The sequence below is a fragment of the Musca autumnalis genome, unplaced genomic scaffold (genome assembly GCF_047663935.1).
Source record: "Musca autumnalis isolate F117 unplaced genomic scaffold, ASM4766393v1 scaffold_3, whole genome shotgun sequence".
In the NCBI taxonomy this organism is placed as follows: domain Eukaryota; kingdom Metazoa; phylum Arthropoda; class Insecta; order Diptera; family Muscidae; genus Musca; species Musca autumnalis.
In genome coordinates this window covers 12,684,067-12,703,692 of record NW_027411866.1, presented here as the reverse complement: position 1 = coordinate 12,703,692, position 19,626 = coordinate 12,684,067, and the positions used below count along the sequence as shown (strand labels likewise).

The window sequence follows — 19,626 nt, the reverse complement described above, 5'->3', positions numbered from 1 at the left end:
CCTTACTTATGGGTACGAAAAGTAGTAAACGGTACTAAATTTGGTACAAATTGTATTTGGGTGAACGGATAGAGCTGGAATCCTGAAATTTGGAATTTAATTACTTTTGGAGTGTAGCACTGAGTTAGTCTTGGAAATTCGTACTTATGGGTACGGAAAGTACTAAATGGTACTAAATGTGTTACAATTTAAATTTAGTTGAACGGATGGAGCTGGAATCCTGAAATTTTGATTTAAGATTACTATTGGGGCGTAGCATTGAGCAAGTTTTGGAAATTCGTACTTAGGGGGTACGAAAAGTACTAAATGTACTAAATTTGGTACATTTTATATTTGGGTTAACGAATAGAGCTGGGATACTGAAATTTGGAATTAAGATTACTGTTGGACTGTAGGATTGACATAGTCTTGGAAATTGGTACTTATGGGTACGGAAAGTACTAAATGGTACTAAATTTGGTACAACTTAAATTTAGGTGGACGGGTAGAGCTGTAATCCTGAAATTTGGAATTAAGATTACTTATGGAGTGTAGAATTGAGATAGTTTCGGCAATTCGTACTTATGGGTACGGAAAGTACTAAATGGTACTAAGTTTGGTACAATTTATATTTATTTATTTATTTATTTATTTATTTGGGTGGACGGATGAAGCTGGAATCCTGAAATTTCGAGTTAAGGTTACTGTTGGAGTGTAAGATTGAGGAAGTTTTGGAAATTCGTACTTATGGGTACGATAAGTACTAAAATTGGTACAATTGGGATTTTAGGGAACGAATATAGTTGGAATCCTGAAATTTGGAATTAAGATTACTGTTGGACTGTAGGATTGCCTTAGTCTTGGAAATTCGTACTTATGGGTACGGAAAGTACTAAATGGTGGACGGATAGCTGGAATCCTGAAATTTGGAATTAAGATTACTTATGGAATGTAGGAATGAGGTAGTTTCGAATATTCGTACTTAAGGGTACGGGAAGTACTAAATGGTACTAAGTTTGGTACATTTTTGGATTTGGGCGAACATATAGAGCTGGAATCCTGAAATTTATAATTAAGATTACTTATGGAGTGTAGTATTGAGGAAGTTTGGGAAATTCGTACTAATGTATACGAAAAATACTAAATCACGGTTGGGATATTGTTTTGGATAAAAGGAAGTAATTTTTGAAACTTATACATACTATAAGTACTAAATTTGGTACCAGTTTGGTGTTGCATGATTGGATATAGGTGGAATTTCGAATTGTTGTATGAGGGATTGTGTTGGTGTTTAGATACGGATTTTTTGAAGTGCATACAAATTCTAAAATTAGGCAGAGGGCTGGATGATTTATTAATAAATACGAAATGTACTAAATGCTATTAAATTTGACTTTGGGTGTAGCAATGAAGATGGAATTATATCATTAGTGCATGAAAAGTACAAAATTGCAATAAATTTGGTATTGGGCTAAGGAATAGAAGTGAAATTCTGATATATTATTGATTTGTCAGGTTCATTGTTAGAGGTGGTCGTACAATAAGTGTACTAGAAATATTAAATAATACTATATATTGAAGCAATGGTATTGGGTTAATCGATAAATAAAATATGTTATGAGGATCACTGTTGAGATTGGATCAGAATGTTTATTTAAATCCGCCTTAAAATGTATGAAAGGTTTCTACATGTAATACCATTGACATTGGGTGAACAACTAGAACTAAAACTGTAACATTTGAGCTAAGGTCCTGGATTTTAAAAATTGTACTGAATAATTTATTATTGTTTCTAGGTTAACACGAATTCGGTTTCTAAATAATATAAAATAATATATAATAAAAAATAATGTACTGAAATCAAAAAGTCAAACGTACCTTTTCAACAAAATTGTTTTTATATTTGTTGTCTATTCTGAACATTATAGTAAGTTCACTTGAAAAGGTAGATTTATGCGGCTAATGTTTCACAAGAAGGTTTTTACATCCTGAGAAAAAAAGTCCTAAAATAAAATGTCTCAAAAATTAACTATTATATAGGGTAACATCTTCTGAATAATGGTTTTCTACATTTTGATATCACAAATTCCAAAATTCGGTTGGAAAATGTGGATAAAATTTTCAAAATACCCATACCGTTCTAATAAAACATGGAATGGAATTTAAAATGTAGGCCGCTGTTGAAGTGTAGAGGTCTTTTTCTTAAATTCGAACAAAACGTGTACGAGCAGTACTTGAAAGAAATTAAATATCAATTCAAATAGGTATTAGTACATCAAAATTTTCAGTGTTCTCCATTAAATTAAATATTGTTTATGTGTTTATTATTCCTTTTCCGCATACAAAGTAGCGGGCATTTTGCTAGTTTTATATATTTAAGATATTTCCTTTGCCTTCTTTACTTGCCGTCATGTTGTTGCGGAAGTGAAAAGTTTTTATATTTCCTGCTTTAAGTTGCTTTTTTGCAAAATGTCAATCAAAAATGTGTTTCTTTGTTAAAGGAATTTTGTGAATAATACAAAAAATACATACATACATACATACATATACGTATGTTTATCAATAATACTCACCCGATTTTCTCCAATGTTAAATATTTGTAAATATGTGTGTACCATTATTGTCCATAGAACGGATATGACGCGTAATCCATGTACACAGGATGTTTGAGTCTATACAAAGGAAAGAAAAAGAGTCAATAATAGGCTAATGGAATAAAGCAAAGTATGTAAATATTTTTTTGGTAAATATATATGTATGTACTCGTATATACAAGCATATGTGCGGATAAAATAAAAAAAATATTTAAGTGTGTAGAAGAATGTGGAAATTTAAAACGTGGGTTAATACAATAATGGTGATACATCTTAAAGCAAAGGGACTATCAGTGAAACTCTGAACAAATGGCACAGAAACATAAGTTTGGGTTATCGCATAACTAATGCCATTAGTCATATGACCTAGGGTCTATTTGTGAAACTCTAAATAAATGGCTCAGATAAATAACTATGGGGTAACGTATAACTAATATCGTCAATCATACGACTCAGGGACTATCATGGAAATTCTCAATAAATAGCATAGAACAAAAGTCGTTTAAATGGATACGAATTATGCAGTCGAACTTCTCTATAACAAACGAATATTAATGGATAATTCTCTATAAGGAATCGTTCTATGACGAATTTTCTTTATAAAGTAGTAATTTTTCTTCTCCGGCTGCTACATCTTTGGGTTGTTCGACTGTACTTCGAAATATTTATGCCTCGAAATTTAATTTAGAATTCCTTATCAAATGGATTAAGAAACACCTTCATTATTGCTCATACCAATTCTTGTTACAGCTTGATTAAACAAAGGCCATGGTAGCGTATGACTAACAACAATAACCATACACCCCATAGGTTCTTGTTTTAGATGGATAAATTAGGAATTTTATTGTTCGAAATATTTCTTATTTTAAAAATTGCTGAATATCCTCTTTACGTTCCCCCAAAAATACCTACCTCTTTGGCCTCATCCACATTTAAAATGCTGGTGGCATTCGTTTGAAATGCAAAACACAACAAAACTTGTTCATGAATACCTGCAACAAAACAGAAAACGTATCAATTTTTGAGCTCAATAAAAATGTTTCTATTTCAACAGTGAATATTTATTTACCCAATTGCTGTTTGGCCTCATAGGTCTCTGTGGCTCCTGCATTGCTGGTGGTCTCTATGCGATATTCTGCATCATGAGTGGCACGTACAGTGCTGCTGTTGCCATTGCTACTACCATTATTATAGCCCACAGCTGCTACTGCTGCCGCTGTTGCATCACCATTCCTATTGGAATTGATATCTAAATCGTGTTGGCCATTCAAATAAGGAGATTTTTTGCCATTGACATCACCGGAACCAGGTGATTCACTTGTGGTGCTACAGTTGTTGTTATCATTTAATGTAGACATTTGATATAACTCAAAAGATTTGCCATTATCTGTGGCTGAGGATGATATGTGATGCAAGTTGGAGGAATCCACTTTGGAACCGCTGATCATGGAGATGTTGGGTCTCTTTAAATTTTGTTCATTCAAGTGGGATTGATACCAGGTTGCGGCTATGATGAGGACAATCAAAGTCAGTAAGAAGCTCCTGGAGTAAAAAGAGCAATTTTAGTTATTTCAAATTATTTTTGTTTTGATACACAACTCACGCAAATATTTGAAACTTTAACTCCCGCCAATAGCTATACAAACCCGGCACCGTCCTTACTCTCATTATTTTCACAATGGCCATTTGTGTATTGTTAATAGAAGACAACATATTCGCATGCGGATCCAATTCCAATAAATGCTGGACGTCTTGGGCCGTACATGATTTGGGTAGGCATTCGCCAATTTGTAAATTGGCCATAAATTTCTCCGGCAACTGCAATTTGAATGCAATAAACGCCACATAGAATTCAAATTCAAAATGTTTGCGTTTTTCAGGATCCAATTGACGATTGAGTTCATAGCAGAATTGTCGTTGGCCCAACCATTTGTCATTGCCAAACAATAGTTGGCCTCGATAACGGGCAGAAGCATCATAAGCTGCAAAAGACAAAAGAACGACAATAACAAAAAGTACGCACATTATTTCCACTTCATTGAGTTTTTTCTCTGCTATCTGTTTTGGCTTTAAAAAAGAACAATACAAACGCAACTTCTAAAACGAATTATTTGCCTCATTTTCATTTGATGATTGCTCGCTCTGTCTGTTGTTCGTTTTTTTCAGATTTGGCATTCATTTGTTTTTTGTTTCTTGTCTATTTCTCCATTGAAGCGTAATAATTGTCTTGTTATAAGCCGCAAACTATTAATTGACCGTTAAATGTATTTGTTTAGATTTGTATCAACGGCATTCATTCATTGTCTCTGTGTATCTGCGCACAAGAGTGTAACTGATGAATGGAAAGCTATCAGCAACAAATGAGGTGGAAATTACTTTGAAAAATTTAAACAATAAATTTAAAATCTAGACAAAAGGAGACAATAGCAGACGAATATAAATCAATTGATTTTAAATTGAATGTTTCTAGGGTAAGGATTTAAATATTTGACTCAATGCATTTGTTTGTTGAAGTCATTATATGCTACAGAGGAATAAGCGTTAGCATCTTTGATTCAATTGAAATTTAAATCAGTGTTATGGTGACGTAGGTGATGGAAGATACCAAGGAACGGTCCTGACCGGCTTTAACATGGCAAAGCCCAGGATTTATCTTAGTCCCTCTTTCATCTCAAGTGGACAGTGACCTCCCCGTGGTATCACCTGGGGAACTGCCTTTAACACCCGCTAAAGGTAGTGAGCTAACATGTGCCGCGCGTTCACCCATAAGAACGTTAAAAACTTGGGCGTCAGGTTAGTAACACTCCCCTAGAAAACACAGCCTACTATGAAAAAACGAAAGAAAGAAAGAAAAACAAACCCCTCTAAAGTTGACGAACCCCGCAAACATTTTAAAGACCATGGTCTGCGAATCTGCACCTGGAATATTCGCACTCTTTATAAGAAAAGTGTAGTTTACGCATTGGCAGACGTACTTGAAAAGTACAAGGCCGATATTACTGCCATACACGAAATACGATGGATTGGGACGCACTGTATTATAGCTGTCATGACACAAAGCATGAGTTTGGTTGCGGATTTGTAGTTGGTCGGAGGTTAAAACATCTTGTCTCCAACTTCACCCCAGTGAATGAAAGACTCGCTGCAATTCCATTAAAAGCAAAATTCTTCAACATCAGCTTTATTTGCGCTCATGCTCCCACTGAAGACATGGACGAACAGACCAAAGATATATTTTACAAGCGCTCAGATGAAACTTATGACCGTTGCCCTGCCCATGACATTAAAATTATACTAGGCGATTTTAATTCCAAAATTTGAAAGGAGAATGTCTTTGGCCCAACAGTCGGGTAATTCAGTCTCCACAGTGAAACATCTGACAATGGTATGAGACTGATAAACTTGACAGCTGCAAGAAACATGGTAGTTAGCAGATTTAAGCATCTCGATATTCATAAGGGCACCTGGCTGTCGCCAGATGAAAGAACAAGAAATCAAATTGATCACGGAAGTTGAACATCGGTAAGCTGCAATCACCACAGATAGCCACAGCATATTCCACTCAACTGGCCCAACTGCTAAATCAAAGCACTCCTCGTCCCGATAACATATCAGGACAATGGCAAAACATTGCCCACTCTATGCAAACAATCGCAAAATCAGTACTTGGATACCAGAGACCTCCACCAAGGAATCCATGGTATGACCAGGATTGTCGTGCTGCTACCGAAGAGAAAAATGCTACTTTACTTTACAATCTGTAGCAACGCGTTGCGCACGAGCGGTATCGGGAAAAAAGGAAAGAGGAGAAACGTCTTTTCCGCAGGAAAAAGAGAGAGATGGAAAAGCGGGAGTGTGAACAAATCGAGATGTACAGGAGACAGAATGAAGTCGGAAAATTTTACCAAAGTGTGAAACATCAAACTGATGGCTTTGGAACTGGCACATCCTCCTGTAGAGACCAGCAAGGTATCTGATACAGATAGTGTGCTAAGGATATGGAAAGAGCATTTTTCCAAACTGTTGGTATCCAATAAGTTTTCTCCCTATCGCCTACAAGATAGTGTCAGGGATATTGTGCGAACGACATTGTCAACGAAATAATTGGACCATACCGATGCGGCTTTAGACCTGGCAAGTCCACCATTGATCAAATATTTACCCTGCGGCAAATCGTGGAGAAGACCCAAGAGATGCAGATCGACACCTACCACCTTTTTGTCGATTATAAAGCAGCCTTCGACAGCCCGCTACGTTCAAAGGTATTCAAAGCCATGTCTGAATTTGGTATCCTCGTAAAGCTCATTCGGCTTTGTAAAATGACTCTGACTGACACAAGATCTTCAGTTAAAATAGGAAAGAACCTCTCCGAAGAGTTTTGTACCAAAAGAGATTTCAGGCAAGGAGACAGCCTTTCGTGTGATCTTTTTAACATCCTGCTAGAAAAGGTTATACGAGAGGCAAACGTCAAAAGAAGTGGCGCAATCTACACCAATAGCCATATGTTACTTGCTTATGCTGATGATATAGACATCATGGGACGATCAGTTAAAAAGTAACCGATGCCTTTATGAAGGTCGAAGGAGAATCTGCTAAAGTGGGTCTGGCGGTAAACGGCGAGAAGACCAAGTTGATGGTGTCGACGCACAATGCGTCCATTGAGATCGGACCAACTGTTGAAGTTGGTTCCTATAATTTTGAGGTAGTAAAAGACTACGCATACCTCGGCACCGTCGTAAACACAACAAACGACATCAGTTGTGAAATAAAAAGAAGAATTGTATTGGCTAACAAATGCTACTTTGGTTTAAGTAAGCAGTTTAAAAACAAAGCCACATCTCGTCAAACAAAAATAACGCTCTACAAAACACTGATACTATCCGTGCTGATGTATGGCTCCGAAGCCTGGGTACTTGCGCAAGCAGACATGGCAGTGCTTGGTGTGTTTGAGAGAAAAATTCTTCGAAAGATCTACGGACCAATTTGCGTTGACGGTGAATATCGACGTCGCATGAACCACGAACTGTATCTGCTATACAACGACATCAATATTGTTAAACGTATCGAGATGCAGCGATTGCCTTGGCTAGGCCATATCATAAGAATGAGCGATGATGAACCCGCTAAGAAGGCGTATAAATACGGACCGCTTGGCGGTACACGCAGAATTGGCAGGCCAAGGAATAAATGGCGCAAACAAGTGGATGATGATGCGATGAAAAGGCGCGGTATTCCAGAGTGCGAAGCATCAAATAGAGAGGAATGGAGATCTTGTCTTAGTTCGGCCTATGGAACAAATGTTCTGTAATGGGCCAGCTAAGTAAATAAGTAAGGTTGCCACCGTGGTGATATAATATGTACGCCAAATGTTCGGGTTAGATTCCCAGGCCAGGTAACATTAAATTTTTAACGTTGACAAAATACCACTCAGTGTAATGTTGGCTACATTTCCCCGGTATATCAGCCTACATGGCTTCGCTACAAGAGTTATTGTTTTAAGACACCTCGTTCGGACTTTGCGAAAAACAATAGAATCTACATCATTGAGCCCATATGTATGGGGGTGTACTCTTTGATATGAGACATGTCTCCCTAGTCTCTTCAGGGATGTTCATGGAACAATTATATTATTTTGTCTCAGTATCGCATGAGTACCATAACTCTCCAAATGATTTTGCTCAAACTTTCCACCTCGCAATGCTTTGTTCAAACTTTGATCAAGGTGGAAGAGCGGCCATATCGGTCCACCTCTTTGGGTAACTCAGCCACAAAAGATCAAGACATTTCGCTAAAAGATTGCGCACTATAACTCTCTATTACTCTCGAAGCGAGTTATCGATTTGGTCCAAAATTGGCACATCGTAAGTTTTCTCCCACACATAGATTAGGTTCGAATATGGGCTATATCAGTCCACTTATTCGGGTACCTCCTATATAAAAAGCTTAAAAATTTCTCGAAAAATTAAATTGGCATGTTGACCTCCTCTTAGCAGCAGATTGTCCCTTATTAAGACGGTACAATTTACGGGCACAAGTCCATACCTTCTGAGATAATGGCTCAGCGACTCTACAACCCAAGCCAGCACCAATTATAATGGCAGAAACTTTGCTCATTGTAAAATATCTTTCAAACGTACATTAAGTTCCAGGAAGGCTGGTTGGTTGGAATGATAAATATGGAAAGGAGTGACTGAAAATTCCCTCCGGCAGCTTTTTTAAAAATGTTCAAAATGTTCAGTTTAAGGAAATTTTCATCGAAGGTAGTCCATGAGATTTCTTTTATACGATATAATTTTTTCATTGGGCAATGCTTCCTGACATAATGATCCAGAGGTTATCCATCGTACACTAGGTGGCCTCACAAGTGATCTTTCGTAGACTAGGCCATCTATTGTAGAATGGATGGCCTCAGAGTACATCTATAGTGGACTAGATGCGCTCAGAGCCCGTCTATCGAAGACTAAGTGGCCTCAGAGGACCCCTATCGTACACTAGTTTAACTCAGATAGTCTACGGGTCCAGTCATAATAACGTAAAATCTCAAAACTCCGGCGGTAATCAACTGAAAAGGCTGGTCGGTTAGCACGATAAATCTCCCTCCAGCACCTTTCTTAAAAATGTTCAAAATGTTCGCTTAAGTTTAGTTTATGGACCGTTCGAGGATTATTTTGAAATTTTCATCGAAGGTAGTGCATGAGATTTCTATTATACGAGATAATTTTTTTTCGTTTGGCAAGTCTATGCTTCCTGACATAATGATCCAGAGGTTATCCATCGTACACTAGGTGGCCTCACAAATCATCTTTCGTAGACTAGGCCATCTATGGTAGAATGAAGGGTCTCAGAGGACATCTATGGTGGTGTCATCACTGAGATTTCTTTTATACGAGATAATTTAAATTTTTTTCGTTTGGCAAGTCCATGCTTCCTGACATAATGATCCGGAGCTTATCCATCGTACACAAGATGGCCTCAGAAGTCATCTTTCGTAGACTAGGCCATCTATTGTAGAATGGATGGCCTCAGAGTACATCTATAGTGGACTAGATGCGCTCAGAGCCCGTCTATCGAAGACTAAGTGGCCTCAGAGGACCCCTATCGTACACTAGTTTAACTCAGATAGTCTACGGGTCCAGTCATAATAACGTAAAATCTCAAAACTCCGGCGGTAATCAACTGAAAAGGCTGGTTGGTTGGCATAATAAATATCCCTCCGGCACCTTTCTCAAAAATATTCAAAATGTTCGCTTAAGTTCAGTTTAAGGACCGTTCGAGGATTATTTTGAAATTTTCATCGAAGGTAGTGCATGAGATTTCTATCATACGAAATAATATTTTTCGTTGGGCAAGTCCATGCTTCCTGAAGTAATGATTCTGAGGTTATCCATCGTACACTATGTGGCCTCAGAAGTTATCTTTCGTAGACTAGGCCATCTATTGTAGATTAGATGGCCTCAGAAAACATCTATAGTGGACTAGATGCGCTCAGAGGCCATCTATCGAAGACTAAGTGGCCTCAGAGGACCTCTATGGCACACTAGTTTAACTCAGAGGTTATCTTTCGGACACTAGATGGCCTTAGAGGTCATTTTTCTTACACTAGGTGCCATCACGGCCATCTATCGTAGACTAGGTGACCTTACAGAAAATATATTGCAGACCATTGAGGATTTTCGTAGACTAGGCCACCTATTGTAGAAAAGATGGCGTCAGAGGACATCCATAGTGGACTAGATGCGCCCAAAGGCCGTCTATCGAAGACTTAGTGTCCTCGGAGGACCACTATCGTGCACTAGTTTAACTCAGAGGTTATCTTTCGGACACTAGGTGCCATCACGCGCATCTATCGTAGACTAGGTGACCTTACAGAAAATATATTGCAGACCATTGAGGATTAGGTAGTCGCACAGGTCATCTGTCAAAGACGAGGTGGTCTGAGATGACCTCAGAGGTGGCCTCAGAGGCCATATCGTAAATTGGGCGGCCTCAGGCGTTGTATATTTTACAATATATGGCCTGAGAGGCTAAGTGGACTATTTAGACTATTTAGCCGCAGATACCATCTATCGAAGACTAGGTAGTCTCAGTGTCATATCGCACACTAGGAGGCTTAGATATTATCTATTATACAGTAGATGGCCTTAGAGGCCGTCTATCGTAGTATAGGGGGCCCCAAGGCCATCGAAGGTTGGACTACATATCAAACACAAACGCCCTCTATGGTTTAATAGTAAAATTAGAATGCGTTATGCATAATTTCCCATCTTTAGTATGTCTTTACATATATAGCCTCAGATGCAATCTATCGTGGACTAGATGTGCATAGAGGCCATCTGTCGTGGACTAGGTGACATCACAGGTCATCTTTCGTATAGATGTTGGGATCACAGTTCATCTGTAGTACATAGGCTAGATGACCTCACTACACTAGATGACCTCATAGGTAATATATCGAAGATCCGATGGTTTCACAGGACATCTATCGAAAACTATGCCATATCGTTGCCTCACAGACTGTCTGTCGTAGACTATGTGGCTTCAGAGGTCATCTTTCATAGACTCGGAGGCATCACAGGTCATCTATGGTAGACCTAGTGACCTCACTAGACTATGTACCTCATAGGTAATATATCCAAGATCAGATAGTTTCACAGGCCATCTATCGAAGTTAATGTAGTCTGAGATTCCATATCGTACACTAGGCGGTCACAGAAGCTATTTATTAATTTAAATTAGGTTATTTATTTTACATTAGGTGACCTCAGAGGCCATCTATCATGCATTAGGTGAACTTAGAGGTAATCTGTTGTATACTAGGTGGCCTCAGAGGTCATCTTTCGTAGACACGGTGGCATCACAAGGAAACATATCGAAGATTAAATGGTTTCATGTCGTCCATCGTAGACTACGTGGCCTCAGATGCCATCTTTGGTAGACTAGGTGGCATAACAAGCCATCTATTGTAGACTATATAAGTCACATATCCAAGATTAGATGATTTGACAGGCCATCTAGAGGCCATCCGTCGTAGACTAGGTGGCATCTTTATCGTGGAATAGGTGGTCTCACAGACTTGGTTGCCTCAGACTAGGTGGTTTTAGAGTCCACCTAAGAGGATCTCTGCATTTGTAGGATGTTTCTATTAAAGACAAAACCTTTATAGGGACTTTTTCTAAAAGAAAAAAATATCGTCATCGGTTCTCTATAGAGGAGAAGACCTCTGTAGAGGTGTTCACTTGAAAAGGAAGCCTAGTTGTGGTTTCTATAGAAGAGAAAACCTCCGTATACATTTTCTATATAAGAGAAGATCTCCATAGGGATGTTCTGAAAGGGAAAAGTCTTCCGTATTAGGGATCTTTTTTGTACACCTCTCGCACAAAAGTTTTTCGTAGTCTTTGTGGTCTTTTTTTCAATGCTATAATTTTATTCTTCATACTCCATGATCCGAATTATTCAAAAAGCTTTACCTTACTGGTATCCTGCAATATAAGAAGGGTTATATTTTTTGTTGGTGTAGATTGTGCTTATTGGGTTTGTCAGTGGAATAACCAGGACCACTGTTACTGATACCTACCTCTTCACATACATAAATTTGCGCAAAAACTTCCAAAAATTATTATGTTACCTACGAACATGCCTTATAACTTATTACATTGATTTCGAGTTAATGAGCACAGCATAGCAAATGGTGAATATGCTGCAGCACTTTTTCTCCACTATATCATACATTTAACCAAATATTCACCCGATAAGGACCAACTACAATAGCTGTATATTTAATTTTGATTATGTACCCTGTTACGAATGACTAACATTGTTAATTATAAGCTCCCCTTTAAACTGAGAATGTATCGAATGTAAAAAAATTGTTTTAAAATCTACCGATTTCTACCGAATCTAACGACCTATTTACCACCTTTTCCCCAAATACTCACCCGATTGAGCCCAACGATAATTGCCATGGAGAGCTGTTAGATATGCCTGCATTTCCAAGCCACAGCCCGTGGAAACCTTATTCCTGATATCCGATGGCTGCCAATAGAAGTGATCATAAATATTTGTCATAATTTGAAACACGTTGGCCAATTGTAGACTTTCAGCCGTTTGATTACTGCCACCATTCGTGTCCACCGGCGTCAAATAATGATTAAGGCTATTGTGATAATTCAATTGGCCCTTTGGCTGCAACTCATCATGTTTTAAAAGTTCTCTACCCTTTTTGTTGGATTTCATTTTAAACAACTTCAAAATGTGGGGACTAACTGTGGTCGAGGTAAACTCCAAGGTGTTGGTAGTTGAGGACAAAGTATCTGAAGGAGTAACGGCCTTCTCTGTTGTGGTTGTAACAATATCCACCTGCACCGATAGATCATCTTGCAGTGTTTCAGCATCAGGTATCTTAACATCTTCACTATAGGTTAGGGTAGGGCCCACCTGTATATTCCCAGCCTCTGTATCCCGCAGCAGTAGTTTCTCTTCGGCACTTAAATCTTTCTTTTTAAAGTTTTCATGTTCCAAATCCTCCAGGTCACCCAAATTGAAATCAAACACCACGGGATGCAAATCCACTTCCTTTAAGGGTTTTTGTTTCTCATGTGAGTTGGGGTGTTTTTCCAACAACAAATAAGGTTTCTTCTTGGAATTTTTTAATGGCAGTATGTCTGGGTTGGGTGGCTTATCTTTCTTTGTGGAGAAACCCTCCTCATGTACCTCGTGTAGTATTGTAATATTCGGATTGTGCGGATGATGCTCAAGTTCTGCTGTAAGCAGTGTTAGATTTGTTGCAGATGTTCGTCCGGGGAATTGGCTTAAAATGAAAACTAGATTTACAAGTAAACCGAGTATTTGGAATTTCAACATTTTGTAGACTGCAAATGATGACATGATGATGATATCTTTTTGATAAGAATTTTTGTTTGTTAAGATCTTTTTTGTTGAAATTGTATTTGTTTTCTCAATGATTTGAGGTTATCTACAGTGAGGAAAAATTTCGTTCATTGTTGAAAGTTTTTTAGATTTCCCCTTGACTCTCTTCAAATTTCTTTGGAATTAATGTCTGCTCCAATTCTATTTATTGCACTGAAATGAGAGAAAACAGTTTTTAGTAGTTTAAAATTTGTGGAATTGTAAAGATAATCTTTCGTAGACTTGATGGGCCCGGTGAGCCTATATTTCAGTGTGGAAGGAATCGAGTTCCATCAATTGCGTTGGCTAGGTTATGTCATGAGAATGAGCGATGATGAATCCACTAAAATGGTGTATAACCACGAACCACATGGCGCTACACTCTGAACTGTACGGCCAAGGTTTTGAAGGAGAAAAGAAGTGGAAGACGACATCAAAAACACGATATTCCGAATTGGGAAAATGCAAAAAATAGAGAGAGAGATGGAAATCTATTCTTAGTTCGCTTATAGGGTAAACGTTCTGTCGAATGTCAGCTATATATGTAAGGCCCAGAGACACGGTCTCAGCGGCCATCGACTTTGTATTCTTAGATGCCTCTTAGGCCATCTATTGTATTGGCCTCAGAAATTTTCAACCGTTCAATTGGCCTTGTGGCTGAGTGGCTTCAGAGGACATCCATCGTACATAAGGTAGCCCCAGAGTATAGCTAGCAAACTATCGATAGCCCGACTATCGTTTTGATTGGTAAGGGGATTGGAAAGGGGATTGGTGTATAATTGCTTCTGAGTCCGATATAAATAAAGCTTTACGGCAGTGATCGAAGCGATAGTCCGATCGATAGTTTGCCAGCTCTACCTCTATGGTATACTAAGTGGCCTTAGAGTCCATCCATCGTGGACTCCGAGGGCATCTATCGAAGATTAGTTTGCCTTAAAAGCCAACTATTGAAAAGTAGGCGATCTTATATGAAATTTATTGTAGACTGAGTGGCTTTGGATGCCATCAATCGTATACTAGGTGGAATTACAAGCCATCTATAGTAGGCATGGTAGTCTCAGATGGTTGAGTTGCCTCAGAGGTTATCTATCGTAGCCTGAGTGGATTGAGAGGACATCTATCGTATACTAGGTTAACTCAGAAGCCATCAAAACTGAGTTGCGTCAGAAATTTTCAATCGTTCAATTAGCCTTGTAGCTGAGTAGCTTCAGAGGACATCCATCGTACATAAGGTGGCCTCAGAGTATAGCTGACAAACTATTGATAGCCCGACTATCGTTTTGAGGGTGGGTGGATACCAAAACAACTTAATAATAACAATTGTTCCACAAACATCCCATACGGGACAAGGGAGACTTCTCTCATACCAATGAGTGCACCCCGATTCATATTAGCTCAATGATATGGGACCTACTGTTTATTGCCGAGTCCGAACGGCGTGTCCTAAGACACCACTTGTAGAGAAGTTTTTACATGGCTAAAATACTCAGGAAATGTCGCCAACATTACTGAGGGGTATTTTGCAACCGTTGAAATTTGTGATGTTGCCTGGCCGGGGAATCGAACCCACGACCTTTAGTTGTGCAAGGCGGGTGTGCATACCATTGCACCACGGTGGCACCAAAACAACTTATTTTGGATTATTTAAAATATAATTGCTTCGGAGTTCGATATAAACAAAGCTTTACGACAGTGATCGAAGCGATAGTCCGACTATCGATAGTTTGTCAGCTCTACCTCTGAGCTGAGATGGAATCAGACGTTATCTATGGTATACCAAGTGACCTTAGAGTCCATCTATCGTATAATAGGTGGACCCTGACGATATTTAGCGTACTACAGGTGGTTTCCGAAGCCATCAATCGTATACTAAGTGGACTCAGAGGCCATTTATAATAGGCTGAGCTGCTTCAGAGGCTATCTGTTGTAGCTGACTGGCTTCAGAGGACATCGGTCGTGCAACAGATGGCCTCAGAGCTCGTCTATCATGGTTTTGGTGGACTAAGTGGCCTCAAAGGTTATCTATCGTAATCCAGATAGACTCAGAGGCTATATATCGTGGACTAAGTTTCATCAGAAAACATCCATCATATACTAGGTGGATTCAGAGACCGTCTATCTCAGTCTATTGTAGACAAAGTGGTCTCAGAAATCTTCAACCCATCAGAGGCCATTTATAATAGGCTGAGCTGCTTCAGAGGCTATCTATTGTAGCTGAGTGGCTTCAGAGGACATCGATCGTGCAACAGGTGGCCTCACAGCTAGTCTATCATGGTTTTGGTGCACTAAGTGGCCTCAAAGGTTATCTATCGTAGTCCAGATAGACTCGGAGGCTATATATCGTGGACTAAGTTTCTTCAGAAAACATCCATCATATACTAGGTGGACTCCGAGGCCGTCTATCTCAGTCTAATGTAGACAAAGTGGTCTCAGAAATCTTGAACCCATCAATTTAACGCAGAGGACATCTTAATAGCTTCAGATTCCATCCATAACAATCTAAGTGGACTCAAAAATCATCTTGGATTTAGAGGTCATCTATCGATGATTGGGTTGTCTCACGATTTATCTATTGTAATGCAGTTAGCCTCAAAGACCATCTATTGTAGAGAAAGTGGCCTCAGAGATCTTCAATCGTTCAATTTGCCCTGTAGACTGAGTGGCTTCAGAGGACATCTATAGTACAGAGGTAATCGATTATAATTTAGGCGAACTCAAACGTCATCTACGGTTGACTATGTGGGTTCAGAAGCAACCTATAGTAGACAAAGTTTTTTCAGAGGTTCTCTATCGTATATTGAGTGGATTCAGAGGACACCCATTGTGTACTAGGTGGTACCAGGCCCATCTATCGTAGACGAAATCACCTCAGAGGCCATATATAGAAGATTAGGTGGTCTCAGAGGACATTTTTCGTAGACTCAGTGGCTTCAGAGTCATCTATGGTACACTAGGTGCACTCAGAAGTCATATACCGTACAATAGGTGGTTTTAGAGACCATACGTGGCTTCTGTTTCATCTATGGCACACTAGGTGTACTCAGAAGTTATTTAGCGTACACTAGGTGGCCTCAGCAGCCTAATACCGTACAATATGGGTTATCAGAGGCCATTATACGGCTGAATTGTGCCAGGGGACATATCTCCTATACTAGGTGGAGTCAGAGGGCATCTATCGAAAATTAGGTAGCCTTAAAGGCCATATATTGAAGATTAGGTGGCTTTATAGGCCATTTATTTTAGACTGAGTGGCTTAAGATGCCATCTATCATAGACTAGGTTGACTTAGAAACCATATATCTTTCACTAGGTAGTCTCAGAAGCCATCCACCGTATAAAAGGTGGTTTTAGAGACCATAAGTCGGCTGAGTAGCGTCAGACTACACCTATCCTATACTATGTAGACTCCGAGGGCCATCTATTGAAGATTAGGAGACTTTATAGGTCATTTGTTGTAGACTTAGTGGTTTCGGATGCCATCAATCATATACTAGGTGGACTTAGAAGCCATCTATAGTAGACATGGTGGTCACAGATGCCATATATAGCTGGTTGAGTTGCCTCAGAGGTTATCTATCGTATCCTGATTGGTCTAAGAGGACATTTATCGTAGACTCAGTGGCTTCAGAGTAATCTATCGTACACTAGCTTGCCTCAGAAGCCATATACAGTTCAATAGATAGTATCAGAGGACATCAGTCGGCTGAATTGAGTCAGGGGACATCAGTCCTCTATTAGGTGGAGTCAGAGGGCATCTATCGAAGATTATGTAGCCTTAAAGGCCATCTATTGAAGATTAGGTGGTCTTAGAGGACACTTATCGTAGACTCAGTGGCTTCAGAGTCATGTATCGTACACTAGGTGCACTCAGAAGCTAATTATCGAACACTAGGTGGCCTCAGAAGCCATATACCGTACAATAGGTGGTTTTAGAGGCCATTAGTTGGCTGAGTTGCGTCAGACTACATCTATCCTATACTATTTGGACTCCGAGGGCATCTATCGAAGATTAGTTTGCCTTAAAGGCCGTCTATTAAAGGTTATGTGACTTTATAGACCATTTATTGTATACTGAGTGGCTTCAGATGCCATCTATCGTAGATTATGTGGACTCGGGAGCCATCTATCTTGCACTAGGTAGTCTCAGAAGCCATCTACTCTACAATAGGTGGTTTTAGAGACCATAAGTCGGCTGAGTTACGTCAGACTACATCTGTCCTATACTAGGTTAACTCCGAGGGCATCTATCGAAGATTAGTTTGCCTTAAAGTCCATCTAATGAAGATTAGGTGGCCCTATATGCCATTTATTGTAGACTGAATGGCTTTGGATGCCATCAATCGTATTCTAGGTGGAGCTAGAAGCCACCTACAGTAGACATGGTGGTCTCAGATGCCATATATGTATAGCTGGTTGAGTTGCCTCAGCGGATATCTATCGTAGCCTGATTGGATTCAGATGACATTCATCGTATACTTAATGGACTCAGGGCTATCTATCGCACACGAAGTTACCTCTGCAGCCATCTATAGAAGATAAGGTGGTCTTAGAAGACATTTATCGTAGACTCAGTGGCTTCAGAGTGATCTATCGTACACTAGGTGCACTCAGAAGCTATTAATCGTACACTAGGTGGCCTCAGAAGCCATATACCGTACAACAACTGATATCAAAGGACATCAGTCGGCAGAATTCAGCGGCATCTATCCTATACTAGGTGGAGTGAGAGGGCATCTATCGAAGATTAGGTAGACTTAAAGTCCATATGTTGAAGATTAGATGGTCTTAGAGTAATTTATCCTAGACTCAGTGGCTTCAGGGTCATCTATCGTTCACTATGTGCACTCTGAAGCTATTTATCGTCCACTAGGTGGCCTCAGAAGTCATATATCATACAATAGGTGGTTTTAGAGACCATAAGTCGGCTGAGGTGCGTCAGACTACATCCATCTTATACAAGGTGGACTCCGAGGGCATCTATCGAAGATTAGTTAGACTAGGTGGACTCAGAAGCCATCTATCTTGCACTAGGTAGGTGGACTCAGAAGCTATCTATCTCGCACTAGGTAGGTGGACTTAGAAGCCATCTATAGTAGACAAGGTGGTCGCAGAGGTTATCCATAGTAGGTTGAGTTTCCTCAGAGGTTATCTATCGTAGCCTGAGTGGATTCAGAGAACATCCATCGTATGCCAGGTTAACTCAGAAGCAACCAAAACTAGGCTGAGTTGCTTCAGAAGACATACATCTTAGACTAATTGGCCTCAGAGGCCATCCATCGAAGATAAGGTAGCCATAAAGGCCATATGTTGAAGAGTAGGTGACCTTAGAGACCATCTAGGTAGGTGAACTTAGAAGCCATCTATAGTAGACAAGGTGGTCTCAGAGGTCATCTATAGCAGGTTGAGTTGCCTCAGAGGTTATCTATCGTAGCCTGAGTGGATTCAGAGAACATCCATCGTATACTAGGTTAACTCAGAGGCCATCAAACCTAGGCTGAGTTGCTTCAGAAGACATCAATCTTAGACTAATTGGCCTCAGAGGCCACCCATCGAAGATAAGGTAGCTTTAAAGGCCATCTGTTAAAGAGTAGGTGACCTTAGAGACCATCTAGGTGATTTCAGAGGCCATCTTTCGTATACGAGGTGCCCAACTATCGTAATCTAAGTGGCCTCAAAGGCCATCTTTCGTCAAATGAATAGCTTCGGAAGCCATCTATAGTATACTAGGTGGATTTCAAATCACCTCTCATAGATTTAGTGGCCTCAGAAGCCATATATCGAAGATTTGGTGGTCTTAGAGGCCAGCGATTGTGGTCAATGTGGATTCAGAAGCCATATCTCGTACACTAGATGACTTCAGAGGTCATTTATCGTCAACTCGTACACCGAGTAGTTTTGGAGTCTATCTATCGGATACTAAGTCCGCGGTGGCCTTCTATCATACTGTAAGTGACCTCAGAGGTCATTTATAGTACACTGGGTGCCTTCAAATGCCTTCAATCGTACATTAGATGCTCTCAGAGGGCACTTATCGTACAATAGGGGTCCTCTGGATCTATTTATTGTAAACCAGTTGTTCTCAGACGTCAGTTATCGTAGGTTAGGGGACTTCACAATGCGAAATGAAAACTTTTATAAAGGAGAAAAC

The 19,626-nt window shown here is 39.6% G+C and overlaps 1 protein-coding gene across 1 annotated transcript in view; it reads right to left on the bottom strand.

The window, feature by feature from the left end:
- Nucleotides 1–19,626, bottom strand: part of LOC141398330 (uncharacterized) — a 35,315-nt gene that overhangs the window by 12,969 nt on the left and 2,720 nt on the right. Inside the window, exons 2-6 of the mRNA XM_073975615.1 lie at nt 12,509–13,652; nt 4,177–4,555; nt 3,643–4,115; nt 3,486–3,565; nt 2,553–2,651 (exon numbers count right to left, since the gene is read on the bottom strand). Coding sequence (XP_073831716.1) covers nt 2,553–2,651; nt 3,486–3,565; nt 3,643–4,115; nt 4,177–4,555; nt 12,509–13,457 — 1,980 coding nt within the window. The 5' untranslated portion in view covers nt 13,458–13,652. The remainder of the gene's footprint in view (nt 1–2,552; nt 2,652–3,485; nt 3,566–3,642; nt 4,116–4,176; nt 4,556–12,508; nt 13,653–19,626) is intronic.